Source organism: Seriola lalandi, unplaced genomic scaffold (genome assembly GCF_002814215.2).
Source record: "Seriola lalandi dorsalis isolate HSWRI2012SDOR001 ecotype SW California unplaced genomic scaffold, Sedor1 jcf7180002054825, whole genome shotgun sequence".
NCBI lineage: Eukaryota > Metazoa > Chordata > Actinopteri > Carangiformes > Carangidae > Seriola > Seriola lalandi.
This window is the reverse complement of record NW_019525378.1, coordinates 368,971-394,864: the sequence shown is the minus strand read 5'-3', so window position 1 is coordinate 394,864 and position 25,894 is coordinate 368,971. Positions and strand designations below refer to the sequence as shown.

At 40.2% G+C, this 25,894-nt stretch overlaps 4 protein-coding genes across 8 annotated transcripts; 3 read left to right on the top strand and 1 right to left on the bottom strand.

The window, feature by feature from the left end:
• Positions 1–338: 338 nt before the first annotated feature.
• LOC111669886 (C-Jun-amino-terminal kinase-interacting protein 4) lies at positions 339–11,330 on the top strand. Its single transcript, XM_023426378.2, has 28 exons — positions 339–471; positions 1,771–2,139; positions 2,284–2,478; positions 2,605–2,725; positions 2,986–3,056; positions 3,184–3,248; positions 3,812–3,884; positions 3,991–4,160; positions 4,341–4,600; positions 5,088–5,145; positions 5,355–5,507; positions 5,634–5,676; positions 5,827–5,954; positions 6,113–6,166; positions 6,880–7,020; positions 7,146–7,278; positions 7,518–7,604; positions 7,696–7,743; positions 7,898–8,039; positions 8,208–8,250; positions 8,377–8,457; positions 8,602–8,669; positions 8,790–8,938; positions 9,030–9,201; positions 9,480–9,593; positions 9,694–9,792; positions 9,904–9,993; positions 10,132–11,330. Exons 2-28 carry the CDS (start codon positions 2,041–2,043, stop codon positions 10,248–10,250), a joined length of 2,976 nt encoding a protein of 991 aa, XP_023282146.1. The 5' UTR covers positions 339–471; positions 1,771–2,040; the 3' UTR covers positions 10,251–11,330.
• A 104-nt stretch (positions 11,331–11,434) lies between these two features.
• Positions 11,435–12,588, bottom strand: LOC147817941 (transmembrane protein 238-like). The gene is made up of 2 exons (XM_087179310.1): positions 12,445–12,588; positions 11,435–12,068 (listed from the first exon to the last, which is right to left on the bottom strand). Exon 2 carries the CDS (start codon positions 12,059–12,061, stop codon positions 11,732–11,734), a length of 330 nt encoding a protein of 109 aa, XP_087035436.1. The 5' UTR covers positions 12,062–12,068; positions 12,445–12,588; the 3' UTR covers positions 11,435–11,731.
• A 322-nt stretch (positions 12,589–12,910) lies between these two features.
• On the top strand, positions 12,911–17,457 carry ccdc106a (coiled-coil domain containing 106a). Of its 2 annotated transcripts, XM_023426460.2 has the most exons (8): positions 12,911–13,052; positions 13,554–13,623; positions 13,716–13,814; positions 13,906–14,127; positions 14,269–14,325; positions 14,477–14,758; positions 14,883–15,050; positions 15,147–17,457. In XM_023426460.2, the coding sequence occupies exons 2-8, from the start codon at positions 13,554–13,556 to the stop codon at positions 15,461–15,463; spliced, it is 1,215 nt and encodes a 404-aa protein (XP_023282228.1). In that variant the 5' UTR covers positions 12,911–13,052; the 3' UTR covers positions 15,464–17,457. The 2 variants fall into 2 exon arrangements, with proteins under 2 accessions (XP_023282228.1, XP_023282230.1); XM_023426462.2 differs by having other exon boundaries at positions 12,938–13,623.
• Positions 17,458–18,099: 642 nt separating this feature from the next.
• Positions 18,100–25,888, top strand: u2af2a (U2 small nuclear RNA auxiliary factor 2a). Of its 4 annotated transcripts, none has more exons than XM_023426464.2 (12): positions 18,100–18,704; positions 19,607–19,748; positions 21,918–21,953; positions 22,288–22,391; positions 22,546–22,697; positions 22,865–22,981; positions 23,092–23,230; positions 23,371–23,450; positions 23,669–23,791; positions 24,315–24,401; positions 25,344–25,592; positions 25,730–25,888. In XM_023426464.2, exons 1-12 carry the CDS (start codon positions 18,656–18,658, stop codon positions 25,862–25,864), a joined length of 1,413 nt encoding a protein of 470 aa, XP_023282232.1. In that variant the 5' UTR covers positions 18,100–18,655; the 3' UTR covers positions 25,865–25,888. The 4 variants fall into 4 exon arrangements, with proteins under 4 accessions (XP_023282232.1, XP_023282231.1, XP_023282234.1 ...); XM_023426463.2 differs by having other exon boundaries at positions 23,092–23,248; XM_023426466.2 differs by lacking the exon at positions 21,918–21,953.
• Positions 25,889–25,894: the final 6 nt, after the last annotated feature.

Here is a 25,894-nt window from a genome sequence, read left to right as displayed (position 1 = left end):
TGTATTAGTATATTTAAGTAAGGATCTGAATACTTCTTCAACCACATACTACAAACGTTGTAAACTTTCTCAAACTATTGTAATCAGGGTTGCAAAGGTGACGAAACCAGCTAGCTCTCAGGTATGTGAGGCATTTGAACAGGTAACATACTGGGCCGTGCTTTATTCAGATCACCTGACAGCCCTCTGGTCACATGTCATAGTTCAAGTTTCAGGAAACTTTTTTTTTCTTTTTGAAAGCAAAACTATTCATGTCCCGCCTCTGCTTGTCGCCTATTGGTTACGGTTTACAACAACAGCGCTTTGATTGGCCAGCCTGAGAACTTGTATGTGCCCGTCAGAATCAAACAACACCCCCTACTTTAAACTCGTTTATGTGTAATTGATATCGACCGTCCAAGAAGAAAAACGGTAGGACTTTCTGTAGTTTGAGGCAGAGGAATTAAAGTTACCAAGGAGTCCGCTGTTAAGGTAAGTTTGTCAAACCGCAGTCGAACAGCGCGACGACTCGGCGGGTTTTCTTGGCGCACAGTCACAGCTTTGTAAACTTGCTACCGAAGATCTCTCAAGGTGTCCACTGTCAGTCGTGTTACTAATTCATACAGTATGTCTATACAAGAGTCTCCTCTTCTTAGCTAACCGAGAAGGCTAATTAGGCTAATTATGGACCTATAAAACCTGTCCCTGTCTTTACAATGTCATGTCTGTGTGTTTACATGTAACTGTTTGTATGTCTGTGAGCTATTTGTGGTGCTGTTACACACACACACACACGCACACACACGCGCGCGCCTCGTTTGCTCCCTGTACATTATGTAATTGTTTTCGGGAAATACATAAATATTTAACATGAAGATGTATCTTTCATATGTAGGTTAAAGGTCAAGGGGTCTTAAAAGCTCCCTGGCAAGACCTTAAAATCAAAACCATTGTAAGAACCAACACAACTTTGAGCTTTCATGATACACCTTGCCAAATATGTACTGTAGTTACTGTAATTAAGGCTGAAAGTAATTATTATTTTCAACAACAACCTGCTGTGTATTTCCTAGATTAGTAATTTTGTCTTTGAGGTGTCAGAAAATTGTAAAATATCCCTTTTCCTGACACTCAAGGTGACATCTTGAGATTGCTTGTCTGAGGTATGGCTGAAAGGATTGGTTGATTAATCGATTATTTGGCTGACAGAAAATATCTGTTGCTTGGGAAAAACAAGTTCAATCTGTTACCTCTGGCACTTTATCACTGTGTTTTGTATTTTGTAGACAAAATGATGAATTTATCAATCGAGAATTGATCATATCGATTAATCGATTAATCAGCTAATCATTTCAACTCCTCGTGATAATGCTTAAATGGCTTTAACCGGAACTAAATCCAGGCATGAATGCGGGACTGAGCACAATCTAAAGTGTATGTTTACATTGCTCTGTGAGCCTAAACACTAACAAGTTACTGATCTTTTAATGAATGTTTTGTTAGTGTTTACCCTGTCTGAAGATCAGCCACTGGAATTTAAATTTCATCCTTACTGTGCAGATGCTTTGATTTTTGTTTGCTGTTAAACAAACCATTTAGTCAGAGATTATAACAGCAGAAAACCACATGACCATGTTCAACCAATTATCATCCTACTGTAATTAGACGGGAAAAAATGCATGTCTCAGCTTGATTATTGCACAAAGCATTCGTCTATCCTATTAAACTTAGCAGCAGCACAGAAGAGATTGATTATCATTATGTATCATTATATTTTATTTTATTTTTCAGGATGGACTCTAAGACACCCCCTGACAACAGATAAACAACAGTAGACTGCAGTCTAAGAGGATGCTTCCCTTGTCAAGGACAAATGGAACATAAAGTTGCCAAGGATGGGTGGTGCTGGTGTTAGCAAAAATGTTAGAAAGCCATATAAAACCGGTTCCACTAGCGTATTAGTTGGTGAGGAAGTGTAGTCAGGAGAACCTTTTACCACACAATTGTAAGATCATTGAGTTGATTTTGACAGTTAATACAGCAGATAAAAATAATTGGCTGATGGAGTGCAATGAGAGAGTTTTGTGTGGGACAGGGGAGGTGGAGCTGGACCCCAACATTGTGAGTGAAGAGGCAGGAAAACTGTATTCAGAACTACAGGTGAGGCATCTTGTCACGTTATTTTTCTTTTCAATACCATTATTGTTTTTTTGAAAAAAATGCCATGTTTTTCTGAATCAAACTGTTGTTTAAATGTGGTTGTACATACCGAGTTTCTCACTATCCTGCTCTGCACCATCACAGACAGTTATTGAGACCTATGGGGAAGGTGTGGTGGAGTCGCTGGTACCCATATTTGTGTGGGTGCTGGAGGGGCTGGCCAGCTGCAAAACCCAGCTGAGAGACAGGGAGGAGGAGGCAGAGAGGGAGAGAGCTGAGCGAGAAGAGCTGCTGGAGAGATACCAAGCAGAGAAAGCACTGAGGAAAGATAGCCAAGAGGTGAGGATTGATAGAATTTTAAAAATGCTGATGTGTCCGGTGTGTGTGGTATAGCATGATTTTGGTTCAACTTTTTAGCTGTGCTCAAAGCTGTTAAATCATTTTGTTTTGTATTTTCTTTTTTAGAGGTATCTGGAGCTCGATGACCAAATTGAACAGGAGAGGAGAGCCATGAAGGGGAGGGAAAAGGAAATAGAACGACGAGGGAGAGAGCTAGAGAAGAAAGCAAGAGAGCAAGCTGATCAGTGTGAGCATTTGAATATTAACTGTGTCAAATGGCATATTAGCCAAACTCGTAATCATTTCTTTTCATCTTTGTTTTTTTCTCCTCTCGATGTCATTCGTCCTTCTTGTGCATATCATGACTAGATACATTTTAAATGCTGCTGAAGAAGCTATGGTCTACAAAGTTTCCTATGATACTTAATGTGACACATCAGGACTGTGTCTTGTTTTATCGCGAGTGATGCTAACAAGTAAAGCTATATTTGTTATGTTTTCTCACAGTGGTGGCCTTGGAGGAGCAGAAAGCAAATCTGAGTAGAGAACTGAGCACACTGAGGCATACTCACAACAAGGTCAGATACTGTTGCTGAGTCTACAAACCTGTGTGCTGTTGAATCCCCAGACAGTGTGATACAATATTTAGCTGTTTTTTGTCATTATTCTATTTCTTATATATCACTTATCACTTATCTCCTTTAGTTGGCTCACACTTATCGGGAACTTTTGGAAAGGAGAAAGGATTCTGAAAGAGATTCTCCTTTAAGGTTGTTCATACCACTTTTTTATGTAAAACTAATTTTTATACTGTATATAATGCCTCTCATAGGAAAGCTATAGGTATTCCATGACAGCAGCTATATCGTGAACCATATCTGAGCTACTCTGGGCTGTAGCCAACAACAAATTCAAGAAATTCCACTCTAAGTTTGTCCTCATTGCTACATGCTACCTAATATTTAACAACTGCATATATAACAGTACTGTAGCGATATCTCTGTTTACCTTATACAAAGATACTAAGTAATTAACTTAAAATGGCAGTTTGAGACCATTTCGTAAATGTAAAAGTTTAGTTCTCAGTCATATTTTTTCTATGCTTCATTGATTTTAAATCAGGTATTTATGGAAATGATTAGCTCATTAGCCAGAACTCTGCTATTTCACCTTTATAAGCTTGTTGGTAGGTGCTGATCATAAGTCACAGGGTGTAATTCAGTAATGGTAAAAGTGCTGCAACAAAGTGGTGCAAAGTGTAAGAAAAACACACAATGATATTGTTTGTTCAGGTAACTTTTTGTTTGTGTGTCACACTGCGTGTTACATTCAGGAATCATGTGCGTCCCAAGAATGCTGAATTTCCGTCCAACCAAGTTTTGTCAGAATCCAGTGTTAATGAAAAGGTAAACAGAGTCTCACTTTTTCACATCTATATAATTTTGATAGATCAAGATTTTGGCAGATGAGTAGCTGTAGTGTTTTTTTGTTTTTTTTGTTTTTTTTAAACAGATGATTCAAAGACCATATTCACACTCTGGCCCCCCATGTCTGGAAGATCTAGTAGCCAAAGAACAAAAGACGATTGACATTGCAGTGAAGTCCGACCCGGATCATTTTGTCAGTGATATCATAAGCTCCACTCCTGAGCTGGCACAGTTTCATGGCTGTGTGGATGCAAGGTAATGACCTGAAAACGTAAATTAATTTGTGTCAGTTGAAGCTCTGGGTAGGAAATATGTCAATCAATGATGTAATCATTAACTTAAAAAAGCTCTCTTTAGGTGATCAGCATGTGCGCACACGACACATCAAGCATTCTTGTATTTTCTCATATTTCTTATTCTTTGCCGTCAACAAAGCACCCCAGTTAGACCTGACACCGAGGAGCCGCTGAGAGATGAGTTGGAGGCCAGTCTGGAGGATGAGATGAGGGAGGAGAAGGAGGAAGAGAAGGAACACAAAGTAGAAGAGGGAAACACGCATGAAAAAGTTGAGGAGGAGGAGGTGGAAGAAGATAGCATGGAGTGGGAGCTACGCAACACTGACTCTGTGTTTTCTGAACTGTCTGAGCTGAGTCGGGATTATGTGGAGAGTGTAGACCGAGGGGCCAGTGTCAGAGGTAAATTAAATTCATATAAAGACACATTTCTAGACATTTGTCACAAACTGGTCGATGTACTTTCTCTTCATCTTAACCAGAGGTTTCATTAACAGTTACAAAATACTAACTGCTCAGGAATTACCTCGTTATGATTTTGTGACCCCTCATGGTTGCAGATAACAAAAATCTCAGTAACAATGCCCATGTTGTTTTATAAAGCTTCAAACTAAATGATCACAGACACAAAGTAGGCTGGTTTGTAAAAAAAAAAAAAAAAAATCTGGCTCTGCTAACATGTAGTGCAAGTACATAAGTGAAAAGGGTTTTCTTGCTTGAGGTTTCATGCAGCTTGTCTTGTTTAGCATCATCCCATGTAGAGTAACTTCTTCTTGGGTATGAATGCAGAGAAAATACTAACATTTAGACCAAGTGTATATTGCTTTTCAGTTTTGTAAAGGGTGTGCATCTGTATTCAATCATTTTTGATACTTTTTTTTCTGTGTAGGCAGTGCAGACCAGTTTGAGGAGATTCTTTCTCATCATGAGGAACTGAAAGTCACACAGTGAGTCCTATATTTAATTTCTATGATCCTGTTGAGTTCTGTGTGATTTTCGAGCACAGGGGTTTTCCAAACGCTTGAAACAAATGAAGTCAGAGGGGGAAATATTACAATCACTAATTTATTTGAAATGTTTAATCCGTTTACCAAAGGGATTGTCAGTTTCTTCATAATGAAATATTCAACTCTAGCTCTGTTTCTTTGTTTTTCAGTGAGTTAGTAGAAGTTGCCCGCAAGACTTTGATATCTCGGGTAGTGGAGCTGACTGATGACCGTTCAGCTCTTAAACTGGAAGTGACCTCTCTTCAGGAAACGGTCTCACGATTAGAGGGGCGGATGAAGGAGAAGGAGGAGGAAACTAAGAGGTGTAGAAGATTGTTTTTGATATTCTCCATGTTTTAAAATCATCAAACAGTTAATGAAATTGTTTGACTTTGTGGAAAAATTATTGCATTTATTATAGTATACTGATGTTCCACTGTTTTTCATAGACTTCGCAAAGAACTGGAAAGATGCCAATCAGAGGATCCTGATGTAAGGAGATATTGTCATTGTCAAACTGTTGTAACAATCTGCTGTAACACTGCATTGGTGAAGTTTTTTTGTAAATCCATTAACTGCTAATTATATAATGATGTGTGAGACTGATACATGTTCTCCATTAAATGGCCTCTCCCTATTCAGGCCTCTCTTCTCACATCCACGCGGCACTTCTCGCGTTCTGAAATGGCTCGTGTTGTTATGGAGAAGAACCAGTACAAGCAGCGTCTGTTTGAGCTGCAGGAAGCAGTGAGACGTAGTCAAACAATCAGGTAACTAATCTAAATAGTAGCATATACTTTTTTGCTGTGTTGTTTCATTCAATTTTAAAGTCTTTTCCAAGAGTTTAACATTTGGGCCAACACAGCTTGCATCAGGTTTTTACATCCAATCTCATTAAGTGTTTATTCTTTTTTTCTTTTTTTTACAGAGCAACAAAGGAAGAGAGGTTAACGGAGGACAAAAGGTCAAGTGTTTGGAGAAAGTAGGTGTTTTTATTATCTCTCATCTCATCTCATTGTCCTCATTACACACAAAACGTTCACAGGTGCAACTTCGCTCCCCAAAACGACAGTGGTGGCCTGACCTGGGCCTGTGCTGCTCTGTGCCAGAGGATAAAACAGAACAGACAATAAAGTCACATTGAGATACTGGAGAGAGTTCCTTAAAACAACCTGGAAACAATATAACGTATAGAAAAACTAATAGGGAAGTTGAATTTTGCATGATTTCCACAATATCAAGATGTGAAATTCGCCAAGTTGCCTTGACCTTCTGTTGATACAGCAACCTGTTGTCAGACACATTAAATTATCAGTCACAAAACTAGTGGGAACCATGGTCTCCAGAGTCGCCAAAGTAACGACTATAAAAGTAACTTTGCTTTACTTGAAAATGCAGAAAACGTCAAAGAAAGCAAACTGCTCTTTAAGAGTTCTGTAAGGCAAAGTGAGTGTTTTGAGTGTTTGAAAAGGTCAACAGTGTCAGCTGAGCAATACATTTCTCAGAAAGAAGAATCATTCATGTGTTTGGATTCATATTATATCTGTCAGTAAAACCACTTGGCAGTAGGTGGACAAGACCGTGGGATTGAAATAAACAAGTGTGCAATGTAATTGCAAGTTTGGTAAAATGTTAGTAGTCAGACAGCGGTTTTATGGTCTGTATAAAATATTGATAATTTTTTCTTTATTAAAGGTTCAACCGCTTGTTTGGCCTATCCAAGGAACCCTTGATCCCACCTCCTGCTTCTGCATTCGCCCTGCCACGTTCGCCATCACTGACTCGCTCCCCTGTGGGATCTCCACAGCTACCGGCTGTCAGTCAGACTCAGGCTGAGTAAGCAACTGTCTCTGGCCATTTCACTCCTGCATATGCACTTCCGTTTACATTATTATTTGCAACAAAATTGAATGATTTTAAAAATCAGTAAAGCTGATAAACACTTGGACCACCCTCTATAGGTCTGCTTCTCCTGCTGCTCTCTCACCTCGTGTCAGGAGGAGGGAGCTCTACAGAGAAATTCGCTCCCACATTTGGGAAACCCTGGGAAAACAGCAGATGCATGGCTGGAGCACACCACTGGCAAATACACAGGTATGTAGAACAGAATGTAGAAGAGTATATAAGACAAATGGGCTGAAAACTTTCCTGGTTTTGATATGAGCTTTTCTTTTTCTTTTTAACCAAACCAAGGAAAATGGTTTGTCTTTAATCCACTGCTAAAATTGAGCAAGCTATACCAGAGACGTACTACAGAGAATTTAACATACACAGACATGTATACGTATCCACAATCCTCTTAATATACTGGTGATTAAATGTCATTGTTGCAGGAGTCCCATAAACCTGTCCCAGAGTCTAAAGATGTGCCTGTTCTAGTGCAGCTCAGACTGTTGGATCAAAGAGACTCCACTGCGAAGGTAAATCTTGCCACTGAAATATTCATATAAACCCATAAGATTCACGTGATACCCGTGGTACAGTTAAACATGGTTCCTAACTTTTTTTCAGCTGAACTGTGCAGTTGCAGTCGCACCTGAGATCTCAGGAGAGGCCACAGTAAGTCTGTCATTATCCTGGTTAAATAGCAACTGTAGTCGCACTCTAATCACCATGTACTTGTTCAGTGCCATCCAACCATAACTAACACAGCCCAGGAACAAGTTTCATGCCACTCATCTTTCCAAACTCCATATCCGTCCTTCTCTGCCAGTGTTCTGTGTGGGTAGTTTCTGGTCCTGCCTCCTGCAGTGATATTACAGTGATTGATCCAGCACGGTCCAACACAGTACTGGATCAGTTCAGCCTCCCTCCCACAGCTCCTGCACTCTGCATCTGTGCTGTGCCTCCCATAGGTCAGTGCCAGTACAATGGGCTACAGCAGCTGCCTACAGGCAACATGTCTAATGTGTACTTTTATTATCCCTTCATACCATACTGATATTTTACTGGAAGCAGTGAAAGGTCATCACTGCTTGCTTAGCTTTTTCTTTGAAGCAATCTTTCTTGTCTTGTTTTGTCAGGTGACACTGCTGGAACTGTGTGGATTGGAACTCAGGAAGGAAGGTAGTTCCTGCTGAATAAGCACTGTGTCAACACTGTGAGTAAAATACTTGTTGGCAAAGCATTCTGACTGACTCCCTCTCTCTTTTTCCATCCTCTTCTTTCTCCCACTGCTTCTCTCTCACACAGTATACTGGTACACTCGGCCTCCGCTGGCAGGAGGCGCTGTCTGCAGTCTGTTTCCCTCTCAGAGGGTGTTCATTCACTCACGTGAGTTGTCTGCTCTGTGCTTCAACCACATGTGAATTAGTATTTAAGTATTAGCATTTAATTATTGCCTGTGTCATAATGTGCCACTGAGTAATTTAATCCAGAAATCAAAATGATATACTCTATGTTGACTCAATCTCACAGATGTTCCCAGGGTCAAGTGGTAGCTGGGTTAGCTGATGGGACATTAGCCTTTTTCTCACACAGCTCAGGTAATGGTTTTTCTGTTTCTATAGTTATATCTGACTGTCTCTGGGAATCTGTCTCCATTTTGCTTGATTCACATAGTCAATGTTTTTTGACTTACAAGTAATAAGTGCTGTGATTGACAGGTGGGTGGAATCTGCAGTCACACTCAGTGATGCCACTTGGATCAAACCCTTTGCAGCCCATTCGCTGCTGCCTCGCAAAAGATGGCCGCTTGTGGGTGGGATATTGGAACAGAGTCCATGTGGTTGACATTGACAGCAAGAAGGTTGAGGTAAGAAACAGAGGAGGTACCAAAATTGTTCATGTCTCATGCTCACACCATCTTTGAACTCACCAACATCATCCCTGATCTCACTTTACAGCAAACATTCTCAGTCTCTGAACGCAACGAGCAGCAGGTTCGTTTCCTGTGTGCTGGTGGATGTGGTGTCTGGACATCTTGTCGACTTGACCCAATCCTCAGGCTGTTTGACTGGTCCACTGGACGGCCACTGCAGGAAGTCGATTTTACTGCTTTGGTCACCAAAACATTAGGTGCTGAAGCTGTAACTTTTTATTTTTATTACTAATCAATTTAAAATTGTACAGTGGGCCTTTCTGTTAGCTCTGCAATTTACAGTATCTAAAGAAAAAGCATCATGTTTTAGCTCAAAACGATACTGTTGAGTGGTTGTGATGAACATTTATTATTTGCTGCGTTTATACCCAGTTTGAATTGAAAATAAATTGTTATTTTCTGTATTTGTGTCAGACTGCTTAGAGTTCTTTTCTCGCTAAACAGCTTCAAAACATATTTCTGTCACTCTCTGCAGGCCAACCCTTCCTGACACTCTCACCACTCCAGATCTCGTCTCTCACAGTCATTTCTGGCCGTCTGTGGGTGGGTACTGGAGGTGGTGCCATTTTCTCCATCCCATTATCCATAAGTGAGTTTTATTTAGACTGAGAGTATTGATTGATGGTTGAATTTCATTTGGTCCAAAATGTGCTCTAACAAGTATTACGTGTATCCATAACTGTCCACAGCCTCAGAAGCTGTTTCCATCCCATATTGCTCCATTGCATCTGCCCAGCTGTGTTACCATGGACACAGACAAGCTGTCAGATTCATCATTGCTGCACCTGGTAAGAATTTTATAGCAGTAACTGAAATATGCTAAACATTTTCAATAACTTGTTAATTCAGAGAGATCCTTCAGAAAGCAGGTGAATGCTGAATGTGTCTGTGTCTTATAGGTTGTTTGATGACCTCTCCTGGCAGCAACACTGTTACTACCTCTCAGCTTATCCTCAGCGGAGGAGAGGGCTACATCAACTTCAGAATTGGTGAGAACTGGAAAATCCCATTGTTTTGTCAAAAAAACTGACTAAATCTGTCAGTTTTGTATTGCGTGTTGAATTGATTTTACTTTTTAGTCAGTGCTTAGTTTATTAAATGCCTAAATGAGCCATTTACTTCCCCAGGAGATGATGCAAGTGACGAATCAGTTGAGTTGTCCCAAGCTACACCTCAACGGTCTGAACGCAGTCACATGATCATTTGGCAGAATCCCACCCCTGCTGTGCCCAGCCCTGCCCTCTGATATTATTCATCTCCTAGTTCTGCGCTTTGAAATAGGATCAAGATGAAGCAGAGGAATACTGTTCACAAGTAAAGCTAGAGACAACATTGGAAATGGTGCTTTCATGGAACTGAATGAACCATCGTCTCAGTGTGGCAGCAATAACAGTATCCTTTAAGAGAAATATAGGATTCACACTGTTTCCTCTTTGTTTACCTCATTCATTTTGTACATCTATCCTTTGACTGGATCATCCTAATGGATGACGATGCCTTACTCTGTCCCTTCACCTGATTTTATATCAATACTGTATAATGGGTCAGTAATTCAGATCATTTTTACCTTTGCACTAACAATGCATTTAGTTTCACTGGCATATAGCTTTCTGATACATTGTTCTACTGCTTCTTAAAGAACATGCAGAGTTGTCGTTCACATCGTTATTCCACCAAGAGCACCAGATATTTCTGTCACTGCATATTTTCATCATAAAGTTTAACTTAATTATGTGTCTGTTCTTGAAGCTGCTGTGTACAGACCGTGTTGTAAACTGTGAACTGGAAACTGGTATTACTCTTCTCTCAGTGTAAAGACAATCAGACCCTTTTGATCTCATCTTCTGATGCTGCATTGAGATTGGTGATAACTTTTGTGATGTGTATTTTTGCCATTTCTGACGCATTTACTCAAACTCTACCCTTCCACATTGCATATGGAGTAATAACAAATAACTGCACATTATAAATGTTTGTACATATGTGTGTCTGATATCCTATCTCCTAAATGAACAATGTCAGTGCCTGTCCTTAGAAATTATTTATTTTCTCCATCAGCTCTTTGCTTGATGTCTTTTTTTGAATGGCATGAAATGCTTTTGGTGTCTTCATTTGTTTTATGTTTTCATTTGATTTCAGTCTATTTTGTAAAATAAGGGAGAGAAATTCTTTGATTGCAGTATTTACAGTATGTGCAATTACAAGTTTGCATACACTTGCTGATGTCATAACAGCTCCTTATCCTTCTTGGACTGTGACTTGAGTATTGGTGTTGACTCCAACTGTGTCCAAACATTATTATCATTAAAAATGTCTTTCATGGTTACTGTAGTAACTTCCATTCTGTGTAGTATTGCCACAATCTGGTGCAGCAGCAAAACACAAACAGAAGAGTCCATAGATGAATGAATGACTCATGACAAAATTGACTGAAATATAACACTGCAGATTAAACTTTTTAATCTTCATATACAAGGAATGTATAGCAGTGCACATTACATTATAATCTGGAATGTAGTCCACATAAATTATTAAGCAGAGATACAAATTCTTCCAGTTTTCTTTATGAAAACATGTCTCATCTGTTGAGTCATCAAGTGTTGGTTAACTCCACAAGAGAAATAACAGCAATGACACTCCTTTGCCTCAGGCAGTATTGCCTGTTAGGCACATTGCTTCATGTAACAGCAGTCATAGTCAGTTTTTGGGATGTTTTGGCGCCACCTCTTATGTTGGGCTGCTGTGAGTCCTAGGGAGCCGTATTCTGCGGCTCAGGGAGCGGGCAAGGCGGTCCACAGCTCCACCCACAGTTCCCCCCAATTCCTTTTTGGAGGTCAGACCCTCAATGTTGCCACTATACCACATGACCCAGCCTGCCAGGGACATAAGCACCAGCAAAGCTCCTGAGTAAACTAGCAGATCCCCAAAGTCTCGCCCTTGGATCTCCAGTGGAGCAAACACCCCCAGCAGCAGGGATATCACTCCCAGCAGGTCCATCAGAACAGCAAACACCAGGGCCAGTTTACAGTGGGACACGCCATCATACTTGGGTGCCATGGCTGCACTGAAGAAGAAAAGGGAAGATGTTATATGGAAATGTGACCTTGCGTTTAGGACGTTTCAGTTCGTATCAAATATTTTCAGACTCCACAATAAAAAGAAAAACATTATAAACTAATTCATGGAATTTATCAAATAAAAAGTTATATAGGCCAATAGCATTTTCTCTCTACACCCAAAGCACACATAAAGTGATTTTAAAATAACTTGAAACTATTTTCAATACTGGTTTCTGTTTTCTTACACAGTCAACAGTCAAAACAGGTGCCACACCTGTCGCGTGCTAAACCTTTTCTCTATCCAGACTCAAAACAAGGCAGCAAAGTTTACATATTTACGAATTCATTTTTAGTGAAAACAAAATCCCCAAAAATTCTTACCTTTACGTCACCAGTTTGCTGAGTATACAAAATTTAAAGGTGTTTACAATGGAAACTGTGTGTTTTGAGTCTTCCGGATCTGCTCTATGAGAAGCCAGCAGTCGGCACTGAAACCTGACACCTCGTCACCTGTTCTACCTGTCCTGCAGTTTAACTGGTGTCCTGATGTCACAGCTGATAGTGGACAATGTTTCATCATTGCCTCAGTGCATAATTTGTCTTGGCAGATTAGTTTAATGCTAATGTTATTTATCAAATATTTGAAAACTGTCCCTGTAAGTTTACTCCTCCCAAAATGATTTTTTAAATATATATTATCATACATGCACTTTAAAAAGCCTCGTCGCTCAAAATACTGTCACAAGCTACAGAAAAACTTCACAACGAAAGCCTCTGCAGTACTTATTTTTCAATCAGTACCGTTTACCAAGGACGTTCATTAATTTTATTACATCCGGAAATGACGCAAGAGAGTGTTAAAAAAATAAAAGAGCGATAATTGTTATTGTTAGCTTGTTAGCTAGCAGATGAACTCGAGAAATGGAGATATGACAGAGTAATAACGACTTATTACATGTACACGATTAAGTTATTACAAACGTAAAGTGGTATGTACCAATTTCTGCAGAATATATTTGTAGCATAGAGATTCTGGTAATGTCTGAGTGACGGTATTAAACAATGGAGTGTATAGAAAGAAGGGGATTGTAATTTTATATTCGCAGCTACATTTTTGCTAACATTACATGAGGCTAACATAGTGTGGAGCTAATCTCGCATTCTACTGAGGACATTACCAGGCCGCTACAAACTTGTATTTCAGTAACACATCCCGTTTAACTGCTTCAGTTTATACGTGCATGACCGGAGCGTCACATAATAAAATTAGCTTTGGTTTTGCTGGCTGTCTGTGGATGCATAAAGTACGACAAGTCCACGTTATGAAAGCCTACCGATGACCTGTGCCTGTGCCTACATAAGCATAATATATTTGTGTGACGAAGTCTCTACAGTGCATTAGTGTGAAATGTCCCTGTTTGTTCACATGCGTAGCCTGATGACATTTCTTTAAAACCGTAAACTAATCTAACATTTGTCTGGGCTATGAGATGGAGGACGGAAACAGGACTGATGCTGCTTCCACATCCAAGAGCCACGCAGGCTCACTCCACCTGCAGAGTAAGATTTTAAAAGCTCCGAGTAATGGTATTATTGTTCCTCCTTTAGGTCAAGCTCAACAATTCCTTGCTATGCATATTTTCTCTTCTCAGCTCCAAAAAACGAGGATGCTTATGAAATTGCCATCCCCTATGAGGAGAGCAACTTTGAGCAGCAAGGCTTTTTCAACCAGAGTGATCAGAATTTTGATGGTGAGTGAAAGGATCAATTTATTTACATCTGGTTCACACAAAGTTTCTTAATGATAGCTCTGATTTCCCAAACTATCCTATTTGTCCTCAGATTCACCCCCATCAGCTGGCCCGTCTCCAGTCAACAACTCATACATGGTGATCACCAACCTGCGGACCCAGCTACAGATCTCTCTGGAGAAAAACTCTTGGCTGCAGAAAAGAATTGAGGACCTGGAAGAGGAGAGGGACTTCCTCCGATGCCAGCTGGACCGCTTCATCTTTTCCACAAAGAGCCAGGGACAGGAGCAGAGTCAGAGCCAGTATAGTAACGGTGAGGACAGGGGTCAGGTGTGAGATGAGAACCTATCCAACAAAAATTTGAGAGGTGGCTGATTCGAAACAGAACTCTTGCAAGGCAAGTCTTTCAGAATGGAAAACAAATTTTTACCTTTTGGCATTTGGCTCTCTCTAGGTTATGAGTCCAGACGCTTCAACTGGAGGGCAAGAAGAGAGGAAGATCGTTCTGCTGGTAAAAACAAATATTCGTGCACTTACTGTTAAATCAAGCTTCCCGGCCATGGTTAGATATGGTTGTACTCTAGTATAGCTTATTTATTGTTTATTAAGTCTACAATGCTCATTGCAGATTCTCAATTTTTATGGCTGCCTTCTCATTTCAGAGCAACAGAAGTCAGATGCACAGCATTTCCCGTCACGTCAGTTTATCCAGCGAAGGCCTGGTCCTCCAACTATGGTGCCTTCCAAAAACCATGTGTCCAGTCCACTAACCAATCAGCTTGCCTCTATGAATGCTTTGTTCAACTCTACACAATCCCAGGCCCTCTTGCAAGGCCATAGTCATAGTACTCCCAGTACCACAGCCAGCGGCAGCAGTGGCAACAGCAACAGTGCTACAAGGTCATCCATGAATGAAATGAGTGGACATGCCAACATAGGTCCAGGTAAAACGAATCAAATTGCATAAAGCTCTGTTTCATCCTAATTAATCTAATAAAATCAATGTTTTATACATGTGGCTTTTACTGACTGGTTTTGGTTATGGAGATAATTTTTTTGTTTTATCAGATTCCCTTTCACTCCTGGGAGAATCTGACGACTACTTGGAGCAGGACGGCTACCTTGAGGAGGAAGAAATGATATCGGGGGAAGATGTAATGTCAGACACCATTAACAGCAATAGACACCAGTTAAAGAGAAGGCGAGTCTTCCGAGTCCCTAGAGAGCGGCAGAGAGGTATGTGACATAATTCAACATTTCAGTGTCATTATTTATCCATAATCTGTTATGAGGCTGCTGTAGCTAAGTCTCTTGCTCACACTTATTCTTCAGTAAAAGATGCTGCTGGAGTCCTGTTTCGCTACAAGAAAATCCTGCTTACATACCAGCGTCTGAAAAATATGTCCAAAGCCTTCCAAATCCATGGTGTGGACCGCAACACAGTGGCTTCCACCACACCCATTGCTGAATTGCTGCTAGTTGCCCCAGAGAAGGTGGCGGAGGTGGGTGAGTTTGACCCATCCAAAGAGAAGCTGCTGGACTACGCCCGGCGCTGCTACACTGCCCTCGATGAGGAGACACTCAGCAGGGTGCAGGCGCTAAAGAAGAATAACCTGCTCTTGCCCATCTCCTACAGGTTCAGACACTGAGGGGAGAAATAGCAAGGGATAGGAAGTGTCTCTAGAAAACAGATGGAGTTGGTGGTTGAGAGAGGAAAGGAGAGGAGAAGCAACTGGGTTCTGCTGCAGCAGGCCAGCTCACCTCCGAGGAACAGAGATATCCAGAGGGAAGAGGAAATATTTTACCAACTCAGCATCGTGGATATGACCATGTAGGCTGCAGCTGAGATCTTTACTTTTCAGACAAACAAACTTTCCACATCTCACTTTTATTATAAATACTGAACAGGTGTATCTCGTTTCTTTGACAAATCCTCACCATTGTTCCAGTGATTTTGAGGATGTGGGAGTGCCTGCTGCAGCCCGAAAGGGAAAGAAACATGGTTTTTATTTCTCAAAGATCAAAATAGCATGTCTGTGTGATTCAGACTTTGTGAACAAGAATGTGTCTTCACCAACCAATCAACATTGCTCTTATACGTTTCAGCGTTTAGGTTTGCAGAGACACACAGACATTTTCTTTACTGTAGATCTGAATCAGTTTGAGGCCTGGAGTTCATAAACTGATTGTCTAGATCATTTCAGCTCTTGGCAGCCCAAGTGATTTATAAGCAAAGCAGTTTTTTTTATCACTTTACTTGCGTGCAATTTTGACACAGTCCTAAAAATATGGTAATCACAGTGTCTATGTATGTTAAAATGATGCTGCACTCCATAGATTTTGCCATAGTTTTAAGACTTTGTCACCAATTCTTTATCTTTATATTGCTCAATGTGTCTTTGTTCTGTCATTTTTTGGCATTTCCATTATTTTATCAATCTTTTTTACTTGCCTTAATGCAATTTTTGTGATTTCCTTGCATTAGAGATGTCTTCAACTGTTCTGTTTCACTTTCACTATCTGAACACCCTCTGCACTAGAATCTGGGAGTTTTTTGAGTTCTCATTGTCTTTCCATTTCTCCAGTCTTAAAATAGGTGTGATCTTGAACTGACTATAGTAAAGACTAGTACCACACTTCTGGCAACAGGAGCCACTAAATTTTATTTAAGCGTCAAAAACAGACACAAATGTTGGTGATATTGTATGTGTTTGTGTCTTAATAATAAGGCCACCTGTTGGTCTCGGGCTCAGTTTTAACAACAGTACTGCTGCATTACTCTGTTGTTCCACTAGACATTGTACCAACCTGTTTTGTAATTATCTGCACTAAATACACTAAATGTCACTTCTTATGCTTCTGGTACTGAGGCTCTTTAAATGCTTTTGTGACAGTAAAACCTTTTTGTAAAATACGGTACAGAGAATTTACACTTATTATTACTAAAATTACTATTTGTGTAACTTTTGGTTCCTTGCAGAAAAATTGTGGATATTAATCATACAAACAGTTTTATTGTGTGAGTAACAGCTAAAGCAGCTAGCTTGTGCACACAGAGGATCTATTATTGCTTCCCAGTGTCTCACCAAAAGTGCATGTGAAAAGAGCTCTTTGATGATCCATAGCTTATAGAGGTCTTGTCAAAATTCATAATTTTCAAAGTGGCAGACAAGTTCATTATATTGTATGATAATGTGTGGTGTTTACGCCAGTACAGTGAAATGATAAGATCTCATATATCAAAACAGATGAGGTTACAATGGAATACAATCACTTCAATTTTCATACCTTAATAGACAATTTTCCTAAAAGTAAACAGACGGGTACTCCAATTCGTATGTAAGGTGCAGTGCAACTGCTAAACAGACCTTGCAAAATCATACCAGGGTGCAGTGTTTTAAAAAATAATCTGTTTGTCTCATTTTTATGTCTCATATATATGTATATTGAGGGAAATGTGTATCTCACTACATGCCAATTATAGTGAAACCCAAATGTCATGAATGCATTTGATTTCTTACAAAAATGGAGATTTATTAATCTGTAAAATCCAATATCACCACTCACTGAAAACAAATGTGTATGATTCACAGACAGTACTGTTAACACAGAAATGTAATTAAAACATTTGATTTCTTACAAATATTGTTCAATTCTTATTCTGTTCTATCCATTATGATACCACAGTGGCTATTTTCACTTTGCCAAAATCAGTCCTGCTTTGATCAAAGTACAAGGTGAAGAACAACAATGGACATTCATCATATGGAGTTGGTAATCTGATGAGATTCTGCATGAATTTGCATAATTATCAGGTAAAATTTATTTATTTTTAAATGGAGATCATGGCTTTAATGTAATTTAACTGCCCCTTGTTGTAGTATGTTTTAACCTCCTGTGGAGAAGTGTGGCAGACATTTTTTTCTTCCAAACATCAGAAACTATATTACGCAGCATAGGTCTTTCAACTGAAAGAACTGTATCCTTGGAGGAACATTGAATGGGACATTTATGATATAAAGTGGAAGTTAACAATTTTAGTTTATTTTTTTCAGCTTGTGTTTACGTTATTGATTTATTTTCTTTTTTAAAACATTTATTCCCTGTCTTGTCTCGAAACTTCACTGTCGACCTGCTAGATAAAACTTTGATCCCACTTCAGGCGTCGTATCTTTAGCAGACGTTAATGAAACATAACTTAGTGGGATAAAGAATAAGGAATGCGCACAAATATATTTTTTCCTTCTCCTCGGCTATGAAGCTTTTCTACTCACCGGAAACGTGTCATTCATCAACTTCCGGTGTCACGGGGTACCGGGGAGACGGAGCAAAAAAGCGGGCATACTGAAATCTTTATTGTTTTCGTCAGTCTTGAAACATTTGAAAGCGAATATATTTGGCTTATAAAGTCAAACGACTGCGCCGTGTGGGCCAGTGATCCCCTGGGATTTGCATTTGGCTTGGAAAAGACTCTCATTCATTCGGTTTTCGTACTCGCTAGCTGGCTAACGAGGCTCCACACCAGCAGGCCTGTTCTTCTGGACTTTGCTACAACCTAGTTAGCTAACGTTAGCAGGCTAACCCATGCGAACACGTTTTCTTTCTCAATGATTCTGCCAGTTACGTTATAATATAATACCACGCCGCGAATGTGAGTGCTGGTTAACAGTTTTCGATAATTCCGTTTTTAAGTAGGCTGCTAGTTGAAGCTAACTTACTTGAGCTGCATCAGCGAGGCGCTTGTTTTTAAAAGTGTTGTTCACTTTGTTGCTAGCTTAAGCTAGCCACCGCCAACTGAACAACGCAGTCACTGAAAGCGCAGCAGCCTTTAGCTCACAGAGATGTCGGACTTCGACGAATTCGAAAGACAGCTCTCTGAAAACAAACAAGGTATGCCGACCACTTGCACGCCAGCAATTGGAAATGTGAAGTTGTGCTTATGATTGCAATCGCCGCTATCGGTTTAGCGAGACATGGATATGTCTATTTACTGGATCATTGTAAGCACGATAATTAGCCCTCAGCATTGAACCTTTTGATATGCAATCTGGCTTTTAAAGCTGTAACGGTGGATGTAAAAGCTGTAATATAATGCATTTTTTGTATCTGAATGCCTTTACGTTATTTAACTACGTAAAGGTAACTCACATTGTTTCCTGAAGGCAGGGGCAGTCTATAACATGGTAGAGCTTCTGCCAGTACCAGCTGACTGAATAGTTGAGGCAGCTAGCATTCATTCTTTGCAGCTGTTGGGTCCAGTGAACATTTCCAGTGTTATTTACTATTGTCTCCAGCTTTCTGACACTAGAAGCCGGTAACGCCACCAACCATGGCTATTACCCTTATCTCACATTAATCTCTCTTTAACCTAGATTTGCGTTTACACGCAATACTTTGCACTTCGTGTTGGAGATGGTTAAATTACACGTTGTGATATTTTGAACCAATATTTCAAACTACATGCACTAGTTGTGTTTTGTCTCTAGTTCTCTATATTAATCTGTATGGTCACATTGCATTGATTGGTAAGGTCAAATGCTGTGGGCTTGTTAATGTATTGCTACCATCTACTAGCTTTAGTATTACCATGTGCTGTAAAGTATGTTGGACAGTTGCTCATTTCCTTTCAAATTTCCATCCAAGGTCATTAATCTTTTGAGCTAAAGCTATGACGATATTTCACTAATGCATATCCCTTAAGTTTTTTTTATTGTTCAATTAGCAAGTTGTGTGTGACATTTTATACCAATGTGTATACCATTTTGTAATGTCATTTAACACTTTTCCTGCAGCTGAACGGGACAAAGAGAACCGCCACCACCGTCGGTCCTCCTCCCGCAGCCGTAGCAGAGAGAGGAAAAGGAGGAGCAGAGACAGGGATAGACGCAGCAGGGACCGCCGTGGGGACAGTAAGGAGCGCAGGCACAGACGCAGGTTAGTACCTTTGTACAACTGCACCCGGACCAGCAACCTTTGAAAATTCCTATGTCACATCATCATGTATCCCTCTCTACTGGCCTTGCAGTTCATGTCATTACCACTGGGTTAATAGGAAGTGTTTCACTCAAGCAAAAGAGACTGATAAGAATGGTTTTGACCACATTAATTTATGAACGCTATTTTTTTTTGGTTCCGAGGCTGTTTAGCAGTGCATTATATGACTCAGAGCAACCATGGGCCACAGAGATATACACGAGTATGAACACATTGTTGGAGTTTGGTGTTGCTCTGAGTGTGCACGCATACATGCTTTTTGCCACACCAGCATGTCTTCGCTACACCCTCGACTTGATCTTGGCATCTAACTGTTCGCCTACTGTACTGTAGGTGGCTGCAAATTCCAAACTCAAGAAAATGCACACAGGAAATGACATTGAATCCATTAGCATTGATTAAAAAAAAGACAAACTTAAGCACTCTACTTCTAAGGCAACTGCCATCATCTGTTCATTTTGGGCAATAGAGCAATTTCACAAAACTTGAGAGCTGTCTGCATGAAGTTAAAAAATTGTGACTCTAAAGTCTATCTATTGATCACATTGACATATTTTGAATGCCTTTAGGTGAGCTAGTTGGGCTCCTAGAATATAGCCACTGAAAACTGACTGCCCCTTAGCTAATGAAATATTATTCCCTTGAATATTATTTCACTAGCAGTTTGACTTTGATATAGCCTAATTTAGATAATGTTATTTATGTTTTCTGCCCCCAAGCCCTCTGTCACTTGTGCTAATGACATTGTACTAATCACGCCTCAAGCATAGCATTGGGACATAGTTTTGAATACACACATTGACAGCTGCTGCAACTTTTTGAACATCCTTGATAGTTTAACAGAGAATATTAATACTTAATGGTTTTATGAAGAATTTCAGACCCATCGTAGAATTACAAATCCCACTGATTGGTATTAATAGAATAGGGGGTGGATACATATCCAAAAATTTTGAAATTATGTTTCGGTGCCTGGTTCAGTCATGTTGGTCATTTTAAAGTGGCCATGCATGTGTCATCAGGGTAAATAGGCAAGCTGTGACCATGGTAACAACTGCATGACAACACAAACACAAACTCAGTGCTTTAGCTCACACTATCTGCGCCAGGTTTGGGCTGGGTTCAGACATAAAAACAGAATCCCTGTCGGGTTCGAGTTGGGCTCGGTTACTACTCCCTTGGACTCAGGTTGGGTTCAAAGAGAATTATGCAGCCCGAGCTGCATTGTATAATAGCACCCCTTCGAGAAGAATTGGTTTGTCATTTAAGATTCTTTACATTTTCATTCTTGTGTCGCACAACGTCAGATGTGACACATGCAGCCATACAGTATGTCTGTGATTGTCTCATGATGAGCCTGAGCTCCATTGTTAGATATAATCTCTTTAAGGGTTGTGCTGTGAGAAAGTGCCTACCAACTCCCTGACAAGCCTGACTGTTGTCAGGGAAAGGTGCTCACTTTTGGACATGTAACACCTGTGGGTCTTTGTGGATATGATTAGAAATGTTGGATAGCTTTTGAAACATGTGCTTATCAATACAATAGGTGTTGATGGTGAAATCTATGGATTCAATTTATACAAGATTGACTTTCAACAGTCGAAGCCACACATCCCTTTAACGACTGCTTCAGTACATTATTTCCAATACATAATGTTGTGAAGCTTGTCAAAACTCTGCTGCTTGTTGGCTGTGAATGAATGTGAATACTGTTGCTCCTTGTCTCTCAGTGCTAATTTAAAAAAGTTCCCGTGGGTCACCCAGTGTGAGTCCTTGGCCAAAAGATGTAAAATTCTACCCCCCCCCCTTTTTTTTTTGCAGCTGCTGAGTGTTTGTGAAATTGTCATTTCTGCTTTCATTGCATCATTAGTTGTTCTCAAATGGTCTAATAGTATTGCATGTCAGCAGTGAGTCTCACTGAATGTGCTGGGTTGTCATCTGAACTTGAAAGGACTTTGCGCTTTGAGAAAAACAAGGATTGCCAAGGCTCCTGGTAGCTTTTCGATTTGGTGAGGGTCGTAGAAATTTGGATTCTATTTTTTTGAAGTGGAAATGTTGGTGAATGTCATGATTTGAGAGAAATGTGAAACCCTTCCAATGTCATTTCAGCTCACCATCCAGCTACCCCCAGGACAATGCTGGAAGGTAATACAGCAAACTAACACAAAGCTGGTTTGTGCATTATTGCAACAACTGCAAATTAATGGTCTTCCTCTGATTCTAAGTGCTATTGACTCATTGTGTAGATATCTACCTGGATTGGGTTTTCTATCCCTTTTTTTCCCTCTACCATCACCTTTACAATGTTTTGATTGATGCAAGTCCCCACAAAAGTTGCTAGATTTTGCAGTATATATTTTTGAAGACATGAGCCATCATCAAATCTAGTATTTTACTGCTGAGCTAATGACAGATATCTGTTTTTGCATTGATCATTCTACTTTTTTTCATTTTACCTGTCCTTATCTTCCTCCAACAGCCGCTCTCCACACCGTGAGAAGAAGAAGAAGGTGAAGAAGTACTGGGATGTCCCTCCACCTGGTTTTGAGCACATCACTCCCATGCAGTACAAAGCCATGCAAGGTAAAAAATCCCATGTCTTTTGCTTATTTGATCCATTTTTAATATGCTTCCTGTCTTGTACTGCAGCCTACCCTACTGAAGTACACGGTTAGTGTAAAATATGTACATACAATTACATTGTTGAATGTTTCCTGTCTTCGGCTTTGCTCTCCAGCTGCAGGCCAGATCCCAGCCACAGCCCTCCTGCCGACCATGACTCCGGATGGCCTGGCTGTCACTCCCACCCCTGTACCTGTAGTGGGCAGCCAGATGACCCGGCAGGCCCGCAGGCTCTACGTGGGCAATATCCCCTTTGGTATCACAGAGGTGAGAAATAAGACAGTGTTTTGGCTTTTGAATCTAAGGTTATGAAGACATCACAGTACCTTGTGTGTCTTTCATCATTGTTTGTTTTGTTTTTTTTAATTTTTTTATATATAATTTCACCATTAATTAAAATTATTTTCTTAATTTCCTCTGTCTCTTCTCTGTAGGAGTCCATGATGGACTTCTTCAATGCCCAGATGCGTTTGGGTGGTCTTACTCAGGCCCCTGGAAACCCTGTCCTTGCAGTACAGATCAACCAGGATAAGAATTTTGCCTTCCTTGAGGTTAGAGAATCCCCTCATAAACCTGTCATTTGTTCTCCCTAGGTGTATCGATCTCTGTTTCAAAGAACAGTTTTGAAATTAATCACCTATATATATTTTTTTCTGTGTAGTTCCGTTCAGTGGATGAAACAACACAGGCCATGGCCTTTGATGGCATCATCTTTCAAGGCCAGAGTCTCAAGATTCGCCGTCCCCATGATTACCAGCCCCTGCCGGGCATGAGCGAGAACCCCAGTGTATATGTGCCTGGTACACAGACAATTAATGGTTTTTAACCCTAAGTACTTGTTGCATAATTCATAAGTAATCAGTAATTCATTCTCTACAGGAGCTTGCTCTCTGTTCTTCTCTGCTTACGTTTCTGCCTGTTGTCCTTGTGTCTCATGTAGGTGTGGTGTCCACAGTGGTGCCCGACTCAGCTCACAAGCTCTTCATTGGCGGCTTGCCCAACTACCTGAATGACGACCAGGTCAGTATTTATCCACACATGCACTATTTAGGAAAAGTGACAGTAAAACATTAAAAGGGACATGATAAGATAGAAAGGTCTTTAAATCTTGCAGTCATAAAGTTGTGTCAATACTACACTTTGAGCTGTGTTATTCACATGATGGGAATGTTTTGAGTTAGTGGAAGTTTTTGGAAACCAAAGAACTTTCAGTGACTTTTCCGTATCCTGTATCTCAGGTGAAGGAGCTGTTGACGTCATTTGGCCCCCTGAAGGCCTTCAACCTGGTGAAGGACAGTGCCACAGGCTTATCTAAAGGATATGCCTTCTGTGAATATGTTGATGTCAACCTTAATGACCAGGTAAGCAGTGCAACCGAAAAAACATGTCAACAGGATATTTTTATGCCTCCCTGCCGCTGACAGCCAAGCTGGGGGCATTATGTTATGGAGTTGTCCGTCCGTCTGTCTTTCCAATTCACATGAATATGATATCTCAGTAACGCCTTGAGGGAATTTCTTCAAATTTGGCACAAACATTTACTTGGACTCAAGGATGAACCGATTAGATTTTGGTGATCAAAGGTCAAGGTCACTGTGACCTCACAAAACATGTTTTTGGCCATAATTCAAGAATTCATATGCTAATTATTATGAAATTTAACACAAATGGATAAAATAATGAAGTGATGCCATTTTATATTGACAAGGTCAAAGGTCAACTTCACTTTGGCAACATAATGTTCTGCAAAAACAGTTCTGACCATTATTCAATGCAATTCAGGAACAGAAGGGGGAGATTATGACCTTATTTCACAAAATTGTCAAACTTCCACAGCTTAAATACATTTTGAGAGTATTATTTAAAACCTTGATATCATTACAGGCTATTGCTGGGCTGAACGGCATGCAGCTCGGAGACAAGAAGCTCCTGGTGCAAAGAGCCAGTGTGGGATCCAAGAACGCCACTCTGGTGAGTATCCAGGGGCTGGACAAATGACAGCAGGGTCGTGGGAGGCTAGATGCTCTTTTAGATTTCCTGAAATGGATAAAGATGAACTGCTGATCAGATCTACTGTAGCAATTTCTATTCTAGTCTTCAAACACACTGATAACAAGTGTACAACTCTGAAGTAAGGTGGTTAATTGTACATTTTAGTGCAAGAAAAGATTTGACAAACACATCAGGTATTGACTATTATGTAAACAGTCTGTGCCAGAGTTGTGTGTGGTTCCATGGCCTGAGCAGTATGCACAGCACTACACTAAAATCCATTCGATTTTATACCCGCCAGTCTGATGGACATTTAAATTTGTATCCACTCACTTTAAGTAAGCAACAAGGGCCAAATGGGGCCACACACTATTTTTGTAGTCTTGGTGATTTCCATAATGCAGTAAATCTCTTGTTCACCTTAGTTTAATAAGTAATAATAGGGAAAAACTTTAATTGTTTTTCTGACTTTACAGAAAGCCTGCTATGTGCTCTCTTTACCGTGTAAGCTTAACGTTATTTATAGCTTCCATATATGTGTTTTCTGATTCACACAGATATGGTACATTATATCTGAACCAACAAGAATACACACTAAATAACTAATTATATCCAGAAATTAAAGCGGCCAAGAGCTCAATATAAAATCAGTTATTAAAAAACATTTTTTTAAATGTTTTGTTCAGCTAAATTACAAAAAAACAAGGTTGTAGTTCCACTAGGTTAAAAAAAAAAAACAGCATGTAGAAGTAAGTGAGAAAATGTTTTGTAGTGTATTTGTAGTCTAGCACTACTTCAGTGTATGAAAATGATAAACATGACGTCTTCTTTTTAACATCTGTTTTGGCTACTGTGGTCTACACTGATTGACATTGTAGATCTCCTGTTGGTCATAATACTTAAATCAAACTGTCTTTTCAGACAAGCATGAACCAGACCCCGGTGACGCTGCAGGTGCCAGGTCTGAACAGCTCTGTGACTCAGATGGGAGGCCTGCCCACTGAGGTGCTGTGTCTGATGAACATGGTGGCCCCAGAGGAGCTGCTGGATGATGAGGAGTATGAAGAGATTGTGGAGGACGTCAGGGACGAGTGCAGCAAGTACGGCCAGGTCAAGAGCATTGAGATACCTCGACCCGTGGACGGCCTGGAAGTTCCTGGGACTGGCAAGGTATAGCATATCGGATTCAGTTATGAAAAATTTGATCTGTCTAAATGTAAATGATATGATTAACAATATTCTAATATGTCAAAACATTATTCTAATATGGTTATAACCTCTTCTTTTTTTTTTTAACCACTCTGTAGATCTTTGTGGAGTTCACATCAGTTTTTGACTCCCAGAAGGCCATGCAGGGGCTGACAGGAAGGAAGTTTGCCAACAGGGTGGTGGTGACCAAATACTGCGACCCAGACGCTTATCACCGCCGGGACTTCTGGTAGAGGAGGCATGAAGAGAAGAGGGGAGGGAGG